Below are 15,123 nucleotides of genomic sequence, written 5' to 3' on the forward strand. Positions count from 1 at the left end.
AACTTGTGGATCTTCTGACAAAAATATGTAATCTTTCATGAAAATCTGCCTCCATTCCGGAGGACTGGAAGGTAGCTAATGTCACTCCCATCTTTAAAAAGGGTTCCAGAGGAAATTACAGGCCAGTCAGTCTGAGATCAATACTGGGTAAGTTGGTGGAAACTCTTATTAAGGAAAGAATTAGTAGGCACATTGATGAACAAAAACTATTGAGGCAGACTCAGCATGGGTTCTGTAAGGGAAGATCTTGTCTCACTAACCTGTTAGTGTTCTTTGAGGGGGTGAACAAACATGTGGACAAGGGGGACCCAATAAATGTTGTTTACCTTGACTTCCAGAAAGCTTTTGATAAAGTTCCTCATCAAAGGCTCCTAAGTAAGCTCAATAGTCACAGGATAAAAGGACAAGTTCTCTTGTGGATCGAAACAGAGTGAGTTAAAATGGGCATTTTCACAGTGGAAGGTGGTAAGCAGTGGGGTACCGCAGGGATCGGTACTGGGTCTGATGCTTTTTAATTTTATTTATTTATTTTCACATTTGTATCCCGTCCTCCCCAATGGGCTCAGGGCGGCTCACAAGGACATTAACTTGTTCATTAATGATTTGGAGTTGGGAGTAAGCAGTGAAGTGGCTAAATTTGCAGATGACAGGAACTTGTTCAGGGTGGTGAGAACCAGGGAGGATTGTGAGGCCCTCCAAAGGGATGTCGAGGATGGGCGAGTGGGTGTCAACGTGGCAAATGGGGTTCAATGTGGCCAAGTGCAAAGTGATGCACATTGGAGCAAAAAATCCTAACTATAAATACATCATGGGGTCCAAACTGGCAGAGACTGACCAAGAGACAGATCTTGGAGTCGTAGTAGATAACTCAATGAAAATGTCGAGACAGTGTGCGACTGCAATAAAAAAAGGCCAACGCTATGCTGGGGATTATTAGGAAGGGAACTGAAAACAAATCAGCCAGTATGATAGTTCCCCTGGATAAATTGATGGTGCGACCTCATTTGGAATACTGTGTACAGTTTTGGTCATCATACCTCAAAAAGGATATTATAGCATTGGAAAAAGTGCAGAAAAAGGCAACTAGAATGATAAAAGGGTTGGAACACTTTCCCTATGAAGAAAGGTTAAAGCGCTTGGGACTCTTTAGCTTGGAGAAACAACAACTGAGGCGTGACATGATTGAAGTTTATAAGATTATGCACGGGATAGAGCAGGTAGAGAAAGAGGTACTTTTCTCCCTTTCTCACCATGCAAGAACTCGTGGGCACTCAATGAAATTGCTGAACAGTCGGTTAGAATGGATAAAGGAAGTACTTCTTCACCCAAAGAGTGATTAACACATGAAATTCAGTGCTACAGAAGGTGGTGGCAGCTACAAGCATGGACGGCTTCAAGAGGGAATTGGATAAACTTATGAAGTAGAGGTCCATCAGTGGCTATTAGCTACAAGGAACTCTCAGTCGGTGGCAAGTGATGCTCTGTATTCTTGGTGCTGGGGGGGGGGGAGTCAACAGTGGGAGGGCTTCTAGTGCCCCAGCCCCACTGGTGGACCTTTTGATGGCATCTGATAGTTTTGGCCACTGTGTGACAGTGTTGGACTGGATGGGCCATTGGCCTGATCCAACACTGGTTTCTCTTATGTCCTTATGTTGCTGAGAATTTTGTGATTTCCCCATGCACAGAAGTCCTTAGAAGGGAGCACCGCTTTTGGCCTTCTTGCACAAACAGTTCACCAGCTCACTTTGTGGCTTGCAACTCATGGTTCCACTAGCATTTGATGAAGTCGTTAATAGCCATAAAAACCTATTGCCTTCTTAACTAAAACAAGGCTAAACTAGACTCTTCTAAATGTCATTTACTTTACTATCCAAGAAGGCTGGAGGATGAAACAGTGAGTGCGAATGGCAAAGGAGATGTAAATGAAATGAAATGAAATTCTTACCAGTACAGGCTCCAGAAAGGGGGTGGGTGGTGGGTGGGAACAGACTTGGACAGGTAATCTGGGGATATTCTAAGACACACAGAAGTTTAGTAACAGCAAGTGAACACATTTAGAGATAAAAGAGTTCTAAGGAGTCTCATTGGAAAGAAGAATAATCCGGCATGGTTACCGTTCCATTAGCATGACTGACCTTTGGAGCGATCCGTACCCGCTTGCTGCTCTGTGCAGGTTCAGACATGCTCTGGGACACAAGCAGAGGGATCTTGGCGGAAGGCTGAAGGATGAGAGACTGGCTCAGAGGAAACTGGACTGGAACCAGATAGGAATTAATCCGGGGCAGCAACGGCTTCATTTTGCGGCCTGAGAAGGAAGAAGAGTGATCGGCAGCCCTCAAAGTGGGTGCCCCCCCCCCGCCCCAACAGATCAACCATCGTGGCAAGTGACTCCTTTCACATTTTAAGCAAACATAGAGACAGCTTTCCTGTACAGTTAGATTACAGCAGCGATGATTGTTTATGCAAGAGGGGAGGGAGATGGTCGCTGATGTCTGCCTCCCACCCCTCTCCACGGAGGTGGCATGTTGGACTGGGTGCTGAGCACCCAGAGGATGACTGTTCCTGGGAATTTCAACATTCGCGTCGAGGCTGCCTTGCTGGGTCAGGCCCAGGACTTTATAATCAATCATGAGTCTGTCTCAGGCTGTAATGGGCCCAACCCATGAAAAAGGACATATGCTGGGCCTTCTTTTCTGCACCAGGCAATGTGATGGTGATCTGATTAGGGGGCTGGTGGTTTCGCCCTTGGTGTGAAATAACACACACACACACACTTACATATATGAAAGTGAACGATATATATGAGACTGAATAGGCTGAATGAGATTGTCTGGAGCTTTGGGTGTCGTCAATATAGAGGACACCCAGCTCTATAACACACACAAAAATACCCCTTGCATAAGGCCCGTTGATCCATCTGTCACAAGGTTTTTTTGGGAGAACATTCCACATCCATAGGGAGCACCGATTGGAACACAGGCCTGTTACCACATCACCCACAAGTGGCAGCTTGAATTCCTTCTCTGCCTCTGGTACCAAGGAGCAAAACTTGGAAATGAGAGGGTGGTTAGATTTTGGTCTGCCTGGGGCTTCCCATTCGGTATAAACTACTTTGTTAAAGACTGCTGGGAAGGGAACCCTAGAGGGGGAACTCTTAGAAAGAGTTCTGACAGAACCCTCTGGAAAATTTGGGTCTGGTTCCTCCTTCCCTTTGGTGCTGCTAGCAATTTCCAGTGCACACAGCACCTTGGGGGGCGGTTTGGCATGCAGATCTCTGCATGGTAGCAACAATGGATTCCTCCTCTTCAGACAGTTCCCCCTCTTCCTTAATGGATGAGGCGTCAGACACCTCAGACTCCTCCTTATGGGAATACACTAGAGGACTGGCCTCCCTACTGGGTCAGGAAGAGCTCCTCTTTCTCCCCTTGGAGGGATGGGTTTTGTTTTTGTCTGGCAGCCCTTTATTGCCAGAAGGAACTGCTGGAAGAGCCTTCCCTGTCCAACGGTGGAATTGACTCACAGCCTCCTTGGTTTTCCTCCTCATCTCCTCCTTACACCAGGCTACAAGACTGGCCTGGGCATTTCCCCCGGAAAGGTCTAAGAGGTCTGGCCGCCTCCTTTATGTTTATGCTGCTTGCTCAGGAGGCTTTCGCCTTCAGAACACTCCCTGAGACAAAGATTGCCGGCACTGAATGTGTGGGTCGGTGTGGAATGCAGAGGAGAGTTTGGCCAGTTGGCGGCTGCACTGTCTGCCCAATGCACCAGCAAACGCCCTGCCGGGTATGCTGGAGGCCACATCAGACTGGCCACTGGAGTACCCTATGCTTTTGGTCTTGGGAGACTTTAACATCCATGCTGATGATGCAGCTTTGTCTCAGGCCATGGACCTACTGTCGTCCATGACAGCACTGGAACTCATGCAGTTTGTTTAGGCTCCAACACACTAACCAGGCCACACGCTGGATCTTACCTTTGCCTCAGGGATCACAGTGGACGATCACTGCAGATTCAGTGCCATGGTTGGACCAGTTTGCCCTGAAGCCCCGACTAAGCGCTCCTAACCCCTCCTGTTTGGGCAGTGAGTAGACTTATGCTTGCCCACGGAATCAAATGGACCCTAGGTTCCAGGAAGCTCTGCAGGATCCGGTTCCCCCTGGTGGCTCAATGGATAAGTTGGCGGGAGACTGGCAAAACCATCTTTCCAAAGCCATCAATGAGGTCACTGTACCAAACTGGCCCCCTGTATCAAACTGGCTCCATGGTATCCACCGGAGCTGAGGCAGATGAAACAGGAGCTAAGACGGCTAGAGTGAAAGTGGCTACAAGCCCATCATGAAGGTACAAGAACATCCCTGTCAGCTAGCTGCCATTGTCATTCCGGTTCCTGTCTAGTATCCTTCGCCCCCCCCTCTCATTCCTTGTTTGCTTGAGTTATGTTATGTAGTCCGCGGAACTCGCCAAGGTCGTGCAGCTGGTTGTAGGAGGAAAGCTTTGCCTAGAATGTTTTGGGTATCTAGCATGTGAACTGAACCTGTGTTGACATTATAGAACTGTTACGTTCCCATGCAAGGAGCGCGAATTGTATGTTCTATTCCCGCCAGCGGGAAATGGCCTCATTGGTCCTTACCTGGTTCAAATGTCTATATTATGCCTTCCCTGGTTACCTGTAGTTATTCCTAACAATGTCCTGTTCTGGTTAAACCAACGCTTTGAAATAAACCTTGCTTTGCTTTTCAACGTGGAGTTATTTTGAATGCTTGGGATCCAACAATCCCACAGGTCATTTATGAAAACCTATGAGATGACAGTGAAGGCCACTAAGAAGGATTTCTATGAGGCTTCCACGGCGTCTGCAAGCTTGTGCCCGACCCAATTATTTAGAATAATTTTGTCTCTGACAAAATGCTAGGGAATTGGTGATAGGATGTGAGGCATTTGCGAGTCATTCGCAGATAAAGTCTTGATGCACCGCTGCAACCTCCCAGGTGCACTGTATACAATAAGGGAACTGGAAGCCCGTTGTTCATCTACAGGTCCAGTTTTGGACCATTCAGTCTGCTCACCCAGGATGCAGTTGACAAGATCTTGGCAGCTGTGAAACCTACCCCTTGTCCTCTTGATCCTTGCCCATTGTAGCTAATTAAAGCTTGTGGCGATGTGGTAGGGACTCCCCTGAGGGAGATTAGCAACCTGTCTCTATCAACGGGGACTTTCCCAGGGAGTTTAAAGGAGGCAGTGGCCCGCCCCCTCCTAAAAAACCATCTCTGGACCCTGGTCTTTAGTAACTACTGCCCAGTATCTAATCTACCATTTCTGGGTAAGGTAGTGGATAGGGCAGTGCCAATGCCAATGCCAATGCAGCTCCAGGCTTTCTTGGGGGATGCTAACATCCTGGATTCCTTCCAGGCAAGTTTTCACCCTGCTCATGGGACAGAAATGGTGCTGGTTGCCTTGGTAGAGGACCTCCAGAGACATCTGGATTGTGGCAGTTCAGCACTGCTGATTCTTCTTGATCTGTCAGCTGCATTCGATATGGATGACCATAAACTGTTGACCCACTGCCTCGCCGATGTGAGGATATGGGGACTAGCCTTGCAGTGGCTGGCCTCCTTTCCCCAAGATCGGGGACAGAGGGTGGCGTTTTTTTTTGGGGGGGGGGAGATATCTCAGCAGCATTCACTTGGATGTGGTATGTTACAGGAAGTGATTCTCTCCCCAATGTTATTTAACATCCATGTGTGTCCCTTTGCCCAGATTATTTGGAGGTACAGGTTGGGTTGTCATCAATATGTGGACGACACCCAGCTTTATCTGCTGACGGATGGCCACCCAGACTCTTCCTCTGAACTTGACTGGGCTAGGGATTCCAGTGCTCCTGGGGAGGGGAAAGTATGGCAGTGGGACCAGGCACGGTTATAAAGGAAGGGGATTGAGAAACAGATTATCTGAAGCCTCTTCCAGGCTACGTTGCATCCCAAAGATTGCTGGCAGTGGGGCTAGGATTAATGACCCCCCTCCGACGTTGGTGTTGTATAACGCTAGGTCCATAAACAATAAGACCATGGTCCTTTGGGACTTCCTGCAGGAGAAGGGTGCAGACCTGGTGTGTGTGACCGAGACCTGGGTGCACAATGGGGAGACAGTAGCTCTCTCCCAACTAGCTCCTCCCAGGTTTTCGGTTCTCCATCAATCACAGACTAGGAGCAGGGGGGGGAGGAGTGGCCCTATTCATTCGGGAGGCTTACTCCTTCAGGGTGCTCCCGCTGCCAAAGATCACCAGCATAGAGTGCACCGGCCTAGTGTGGGAGGCCAGGGAGATTTTGGCCATTTGGCTGGTGTACTGACCAGGGGTCATTTCATAGAAAAAGAGCTAGGGGAACTCATTAGCATAACTCATTAGCATATGCCACACCCCCTGACATCAGGGGCCCGGCGGTGGACTTGCCAGGCCGGCGGGAGTGTGAGGAAGCCCCACCAAAGCCCTCCCTGGCCCCAGGCAGGCAGGGGTGGGCAGAGGTGGGGAGGAAGCAATTTACCCTCCCTCTTCTCCTGCCTCCTCCTGGCTGAATGAGGGCTGGAAGTGGGGCGGCCGGAAGCAGGGGGCTTCATCGTGTGCCCCGCCCCCCTGCACCTCACCCGGGGGAACTGCGATCCCCCGCATTCCCCCCCGAAATGACCTCTGGTACTGACCCAATGTTCCCTCTAAGCTGTGGAGTATTGTGAGCGAAAATTCTACTTTGTGAGCTACTGTCATTAAAGTTGTGAGCAAGAGATTTGGTTATTGCATAAATTAGTTTGCTCTGGAGCCATCCTTCCTGAGCGAAGACAAAAATGTGTGAGCCGGAGGCTAAAAAACTGTGAGCTCGCGCACACTAACTCAGCTTAGAGGGAACACTGCTGACAACCCAACGCACTGGCCAATGCCCTACCGTCCCTGTTGGAGGCCGTGTCTGGCTGGGCATTGGAGCACCCTAGGCTGATAGTCTTAGGTGACTTCAATGTCCATGCCGACGATGTGGCTTCCACATAGGTGGTGGACATGGTGTTGTCCATGGCAGCACAGGGACTCTCCCAATATGTAACTCCCCCCACTCACTGGGTGGGGCAGACACTGGATTTGATCTTTGTGGTTACAGTGAACCAGATCACAGTGGTGCCATGGTCGGACCACTATGTCCTGAAGGCCTGAGCGAATGTCCCATCCCAACCTGGTTTGGGTGGCGAGCGTATTTTAGTTCGCCCGTGGAGCCAAATGGACCCCCATGTGGCTTCAGGCAGATCTGTGGAACCCTATGACCCCTAGTGGCTCCCTGGATGAGCTTGTGGAGGACGAGCACAGCCCTATCAAAGAGATTGCTCCCCAATGCTCTCTGCGCCCCTGTGCCAGGCTACCTCCATGGTTTACCCTGGAGTCGTGGCTGATGAAGCGGAGGCTAAGACGGCTAGAGAGACAGTGGTGGTGCGCCCATGACGAAACAACAAGAACATCCTATAGGTCATTTATGAGGACCTATGAGATGACAATCAAGGCTGAAAAGAGAATTAGGCAGCCATGATTGCATCTGCAAGCTCTCGACCAGCCCAGTTGTTTAGAATGATTCACTCTTTAACTACTCTGCCTCAGAGCAGACCAAACGTTAGGGAACTGGATATTGGCTGTGAGGATTTTGTGAGCTTCTTCACAGATAAAGTCCTGTCACTCTGCCGTGACCTCCCCGCCACAGTTGAGACAGTGAGTGAACTCGAGGTTCCATGCACATCTTCAACCAGCTCAGCCTAGAGGAAGTTGACAGAATACTCATAACTGTATGCCCCACCACCTGCAGCCTTGACCCATACCCATCGTGGCTGATTAAAGCAAGCCGTGATGGTTTACAAGATTCCCTACGGGGAACTGTCAAGAAGTCCTTCTCTGAGAGAACATTCCCGAGGGCCCTTAAGGAGGCAGGAGTCAAGAAGCCATCCTTGGATCCGGCAGAATTGACAAACTACTTGTTGGTTTCCAACTTGCCCTACCTGGGCAAGATAATTGAGAGGGCAGTGGCTAATCAGTTACAGGGTTTTCTGGATGACGCTTTCATATTAGACCCCTTCCAGTCCAGCTTTCGTCCAGGTCATGCCATGGAGACGGTACTGGTCACCCTCACAGACGATCTCCAACGACATCTGGACCAAGGCGGGATAGCAGTACTGCTGTTATTAGACCTGTTGGCTGCGTTTGACTCTGTCAACCACCAGTTACTGATCCACCACCTCACCAATGCTGGAATTCAGGGGCTCGCCTTACTATGGCTTGCCTCCTTCCTCCAGGGTCGAGGACAAAGTGTGGTGCTTGGGGAAGTACAGTCCCAAAGGCACCCGCTGACCTGCAGTGTGCCTCAAGGGGCGGTCCTATCCCCAATGCTATTTCACATCTACACGTGCCCCCTTGCTAAGATTGCTCGGAGCTATGGACTGGGCTATGGACCAGTACGCTGATGACACCCAGTTATACCTGTCATTGGGCGGCCAGTCAGACTACGGGCTGGAAGATCTGGACCTGGCTTTACAAGCTGTGGCAGGATGGCTTAGGCTGACCCGGCTGAAACGGAATCCGATGAAGATGGAGGTCCTGTGCCTAAGTCGTGGTGGTCCAGGGGCGGGGATCCCACTCCCGACCTTCAACAGGACGCCACTGATGCCAGCGCTGGAGGTTAGGAGTTTGGGATTTCTCTTGGACGCCTCCCTAATGATGGAGGCCCAGGTAGCAGCCACTGCCAAGTCAGCCTTCTACCATCTGCAGCTGATCAGGCAGTTGGTTCCCTTCCTCGAACATGGCTATTTGGTAATGGTTACCTCGATTGTCTACATGGGGCTATACTTGTCACGAATTCAGAAACTGCAGCTGGTACAAAACACTACAGCCAGGCTGTTGCTGAGTCTGAAAGCGTTGCACTGGCTGCCTATAGCATACCGAATTCGCTTCAAGGTGCTGGTTCTTACCTGTAAAGCCCTTTATGGTTTGGGACCAGCATACCTGAGGGACCGCCTTTCCCCACCTGTTCCCCAGAGAGCACTGCGTTCTGGGACACAAAACCTCCTGATTCTCCCTGGTCCTAAAGAGCCCAGACTGGCCATCACCAGGGCTAGAGCCTTCTCTGTGGCAGCACCACGCTGGTGGAACGAGCTCCCGGAGGACACCGGGGCCCTGTGGAGCTTGCTGCAGTTCCACAGAGCCTGCAAGACTGAGCTCTTCCACCAGGCATTTGGCCGCATCTAACATCTGGTACACCTGGTACAATGGGGTGTATCTGGTTACAACATCAGAGCCTTCCCTGGGACCTTTTGCCATCGCCACTGTTGCACTGACTGACTGACTCCTGTTGCAGAATACTGGATATAGCAATATTGGAACATGTTCACCACGGGACAGGAAAACTTGAATGTATAGCACTTTAGTTTTTATATTGGTTTTAAATTGTTCTAAAACTGTTTTAAAAATGTTATGTAAGCTGCCCTGAGCCTGCTTCGGCGGGGAGGGCGGGGTATGAATCCAATAAACAAAGAAACAGACATCTGGACAGGGCGTTGCAAGCATCACAGAGTGGCCTGAAACGGAATCCATCGAAGACAGAAGTCCTGCACCTGGGTCGCGGGGGACTGGGACTGGGTATTGGGCTCCCGGCCTTTGACGGGGCCCCATTCGTGCCAAAGCCGAATTACTAGATTACTGTAATTCTCTCTATGTTGCAGAAGTTGCAGCCTAGTGCAGAACGTAGTGGCAAAGTTCCTGAAGTTGCTGCCTGTGTGGGCACATATCCACCCTGTGTTGTGTGACCTGCACTGGCTGCCTATTGAATACCAGATCCATTTCAAGGTGTTGGTGCTTACCTTTAAAGCCCTGTACGGCCAAAGGCCTGCATATCTTCGAGATCACCTGTCTCCATAGGACCCCGGTAGAACATTGCGTTCTAGAAACCAGCACCTTCTGGTAGTCCCTGGGCCTAGGGATGTCTGACTAGGGCCAGGGCCTTTTCAGCCTTGGCTCCTGCCTGTAGCAAACTCTGTACTTTGTTTGCCATGTTGATTTTCTATGCTTAGAGCTGGAAGGGGGGAGGGAGTGGGAAGGAGCTTTGCCAGATGCCTGTCACGAATTCCAAGTGGCCTCCCGAGGAGGGAAGATGAGCGACCTTGAAGCCTTTGGCTGCCAGGAACGCTGTCATAGATACATTCTGTAGTTCACAGGTGTGGGGGGGAGAGAATACCCACGCTTTGGCTTGGCGGGATGAATGACCAGTGTGATTGGATCTTGGCATGGGGGGGGTACTTTGAAGTGGGTGTAATAGTGGGCTTGGCACCAATACCCACCTGTTCTGACACAAGTTGGCTTGCACCTGTATCGACTGCATATCTCAATAAACAAATCTTGCACCCGAAGAGTGTTGTCGGGAGTGAGTACGCACAGGGGCCTGGCAGCCTGGGCTCTGCGGGATCTATTATAGTTCCACAGGGCCTACAAGACAGAACTCTTCCGTCAGGCCTTTCGTTGAGGGCAGCGGGCATCCACTTTGATCTGTCCCCCCCCCCCCCCCCCGTGACCACAGATCCTAGAAGCCAGATTGGGACCACATTATCATCTGTTGAGGCGTGTTGTTGTTTTATGCTGGTGATTTTATTGTTTTAATGGCTTGTTATAATATGTTTTAATTGTAAAGCTGCACAAATTGCATAACTATATGTTGGTGCCTGCTCTGAGCCTAACATGTGGGGATGGCGGGATATAAGTCGAACAAAATAAAAATAAATAGAAATATTTCTCAGCCTGAGACCCGGGAGTGGATGCCAAGGAAAAGGGAAAGTCTAAGTCCGAGACCATGCTTTAGGGAGGCTGTGAAGTCGAAAGGCCCACCCTCGTAGCCATTTCCCTCCCAAGTAAAGAGCTTTTCCTAAAAGTGAAGCAGAAAGTCCTCGTTCTACTAGGCAATCTCTGCCCATTAAGTCTGGCTTAGACCTCACACAGATTCAGGAGGGACAGGCGAAGAGGGCCCTTGATGCCAGCCGCTTCTGCAGTCCCTTCTGCTGGGGGAGAGTCTCCTGGTCCTGGGGCAGAAACTCCTCTGAAGTGCCGGTGGAGGAAATGTCGTGGCAAGAGGGAGGGCCCCTGTCACGGCCAGCTCCTGTCTCCTGGCCACCACTGTGATTCACCACCTGGCATGGAGGGGGGGGATATCCCTTCCCTATCTCTACAGGCCTGGGGAGTCCTCTATCCCATGTTGAGTTGCTCTGTCTTCTTCAGAGCTCTGCGCTATAAGGAGCACGCTAAGAAACACCCTCTGCTTCCAAGGCAGGGCTGAAGGACTGGAGGGTTCTGGAATGGGCAAAAGATGTCAACCCAGCCCAGGATCCCGGAAGTGAAGACTGCCCCACCCAGGACCACTGGAGAACTGCGGTTTGTTATTCTATTTTGGTTTTTAGCTGAGAATGTAGTTTAGCTATTATTGTATGTCACCTTGAGCCATTAAATGTTTTAATAAATAGATTCACAATTTTGTCTTTGACAACACCTTCCACAGCTTTGCTGGCCTGCAGTTTCCTGGATTACCTGACACTGCATGCCTTTTCTTTTACTCTACAAGAAGACTCTGAATAGCTCAGAACCAGTGTGATGTCATGTCTGTGAGCAAGGAGACAGAGTCAAGTTCTCCTCACTGCGTGTGACTTCTGGCCAATGATTCTCTCTCCGCTTAACCAGCCTCACTCCCTCCCTTGTGAGGATTAAGGGGGGAGGGGGCCACCCTGACTTCCTTACAGAAAAAAGCAGGGGGGGGGGAATCCCTCATGGATAGGAAAGTCCACAATTCCATCTGTTCCTTTAACCAGCGGCATTCAGAGCCTTTCCACACACAAGGGAGTCTGCAGTCCTTGCGCACCTCGGGTGTGTGTGTGTGTGTGTGTGTCACATTATTCTGCAGAGATGAGGGAAGGGGCCTGGAGGGATCCTGCATGCATGCCCGTGCCTCCTGAGGAGACAGAGCAGTGGCTAGCACTGTCTCTTCTGATGGACGGCACCTCTGTTGGGGCCTCAAGTCCTGCTCTTCACTTGCTCCTTCCACCCTGCTCTCTCCTCTCATCACAAGAAGTTCTCTGCGGTTCTTTAACCAAGGATTGAGCAGGGGACCCTCGGCATAAACAAAGGTCCTTCCTGGACCAGTTGCCCTCAAGCTTTGCTCAGCTCTGTGGGAGTTTTGTCCTAGGCCAAGAATCCAGTCCAGCTCTGAGGGGAATGTCTGCCTCGCATCCCTTGTGGCTGGCTAGAGTTCTCCTTCCTGATCCAGTCCTCCCCACTCGGCTTGTACATCGCGTGAGTGCCCCCACAAGAGACAGCTTCCTTATCAAGCCGCCAGTTTCCCCCGTTGCCCTTTAGGGAAGGCAGTTCTGAGGGGCTGGACAGAAGGGCAGAACACACTCACATGCCGGCTGTGGCTCGGTTCTGTTCCCGCCTGTGCCGCCAGGGTTCTTCTGCGGATCCGGAGTGCGCCGCTTTTGCTGCTGTGGTTGGTTTGGGACAAGAGGGGAAAAGTTAAGAGAGCTCACCACTGCCCATTTACTTGGTTCAGAATCCAGAGGACAGGGCCAGGCTGCGAGGAAGGTAACACCCACCCACCATCTTGGTTGTAGTGCAACATCACTGCCTTCTGCGAGCAGATGTGGCCACCCCAAAGCCCAGAAGAAGCAAAGAGCTCCTCCAACAGCTGGGAGCTCTTCTGCCAGAAAGGAAGAAACGTGAGCAGTGTTGGCTCACTCTCCTTGCCTCAGGAAAGCCACGCAAGGGATTCATTGTGCCAGACACACATTCCCTTGCAAGCCACACTCCACATGCAGGAAGCCTGTGGCAGAAGGGGAAGGGTGGGAGAAAGGAGAGCGACTCTGCTCCTGGGCTGGCCAGTCTAGTTTGCTCCTTGCAGGTGGAGGACAGCTCTCCGCTTCCATCCAGCCAACGCATTGGCTGCTGTCAGGATGAAAAACGAGATGGCGGGTATGCCTCCTTTGCTCTTCCTTCCTGAAGAACCCAGAAAGAGAGTTCTTCATGAGGACTTGAAAGCAGAGCTTCATTTGCTTTATTGCTTCTCACAATTATTAGAAATGTAAAAATACACTTTTGGGTTGTTGTTTTTTGGTAAACGTATAAACCTCTCTTTTGACCCTAAACTTGGGTGTCCCCCCCCCCCTCCAAGTGATATAATACAAATATTTACCAGTGTCCGCTTATCAATCCAGGTCTGTTTTAATACCTGTACAGGCAGTCAAAAAATCCCTTCCTTTCCCCCAAATACCCATAGGTGAGAGGGAAAGAAAGAGGAGCTACAGGATGGCCTCAGTTTCCCCAGGCAAAATGTCCCCATGCATCTGCAGCTACCAACCACTGGGAAAGGGAGGAGCCCTGCCCGGAAGGCCTTAGGCCTCTTCACTGGTTCCAAGTGCGCGTGGGAGATGGTGCTGACCCTGCATCCAGTGACTGGTGGTGGTCAGGGAAACAGAAGGAATAAAAAGGACATTACCAAACAAACACACAGGCAGAATTACCTCTTGGTTCGAAGGCACAAAATATGCTGAAAATTCCGTTTCCCGACAAGCTTTATCAGAGCATCCTATTATTGGAAAGCACTCACTGACTGAGAAAAAGATGGGGGGTGTGTGTGTCCTCATGAGTGCCCCTCCCCCCACTTCAGAGTTCTGGATTTCACGAGGGCTTGCTTGTTCTGGTACGCATTTGGGGGTGGGCATAGATCTTTAAATTCAGAAGGGATTGTTTTTGCCAATTGTTATTTGAGTGTTACTGGCCCTAGCTTTTTCTCTTTCAGCGTGGATTTATTAGGGGATGTAATATTCTCTTCCAGAGGTTTCCATAAGATTATTGGGCAATTTTTCTGTCTAGATTATCACAGATGCTTGGTTTTACAGTTCTCAAAACTGTGAATTTGTATCTGCAGAGATCACATGCCTCTTCTTCACCGCAGAAATTTATAAAATAAGCATACAGAGTTAAGAGACCTATTGCTCCTCTGCAAATCTACGCACACAGAATCAACCCCTTATCTCTTAAGTGCTAAGTTTCAAGAAGTTCAGTGAATATAAGATTGTTTGGGGTGGAATAGGTTTGGATAAGGAGGATCTTTGGATAAACATCCGTTAAAAGCTAAGTGTGCGGGGGAAGGGGCAAGCAGTACAAATGAAAGTGAAACTTTTTGAGCAGAATACTCCAGAAATCTTTGTGCTTGTATCCTCATGGATTTTTAAGCAAATACCAGAATACATATGCTATGTAATGTTATTGTTTTAGACAAATAAAACAATTTAAATGGATATTGTTAATGATTATTTCCCCCTTCCAATAAAGTACAGCAGAAACGTTGTCCAAATATGAATGATTAGCAACCTATTAAATTGGAGATCGTTCACCTTGCAATTATTTCATAATTATCTATTTCAAGCGTTAAATAACCAATAATCAACTTTCTGATATAACTAAAACTAACCTGAGAAGTTATTACACTAAAACCCGGGGTGGGGACACTCCTAGCAGATGAGGCCCCTGAAACGACTCACTCGGTGGCAAAATATCTACCGATAGTGCGATTTTTAAAGGGGCTTTGAAATGCTGTAGGTAGTTTTATGTATACAATTTTTTAAAATTCCAAAACTAATTTCCATATCATCATGGGATTTTATAGTTAGAAGGGACCTTGCAGGTCATCTAGTCCAACCCCCTGCACTCTGTAGGAGTGTAGCTGAAAGATAGCGCTACATACCTACAACATACCCGAAAGATGGTTGTCCAGCCTCCGCTTGAAAACGTCCAGCGAAGGAGCATCCACCATCTCCCGAGGCAGACTGTTCCACTGCTCAACCACTCTTACAGTTCGGAAGTTTCTCCTGATATTTAGCCGGTAACGACTCCCTTCTAATTTCCACCCATTAGACCTAGTATTGCAATCCGGAGCAAGAGAAAATAGATCTGCTCCATCTTCTACATGACAGCCTTTCAAATATTTGAAGACTGCAATCATGTCCCCTCTAAGCCTTCTCTTTCCCAGGCTAAACATACCCAACTCTTTCAGCCTTTCCTCGTAAGACTTGGATTCC

At 49.6% G+C, this 15,123-nt stretch overlaps 1 protein-coding gene across 1 annotated transcript in view; it reads right to left on the reverse strand.

Moving 5' to 3' along the window:
• Positions 1-15,123, reverse strand: part of FOXM1 (forkhead box M1) — a 44,997-nt gene that overhangs the window by 16,562 nt on the left and 13,312 nt on the right. Inside the window, exons 5-6 of the mRNA XM_015426538.1 lie at positions 12,450-12,528; positions 2,136-2,305 (exon numbers count right to left, since the gene is read on the reverse strand). Coding sequence (XP_015282024.1) covers positions 2,136-2,305; positions 12,450-12,528 — 249 coding nt within the window. The remainder of the gene's footprint in view (positions 1-2,135; positions 2,306-12,449; positions 12,529-15,123) is intronic.

This window comes from Gekko japonicus, unplaced genomic scaffold (genome assembly GCF_001447785.1).
Source record: "Gekko japonicus isolate JY-2015 unplaced genomic scaffold, Gekko_japonicus_V1.1 scaffold1326, whole genome shotgun sequence".
NCBI lineage: Eukaryota > Metazoa > Chordata > Lepidosauria > Squamata > Gekkonidae > Gekko > Gekko japonicus.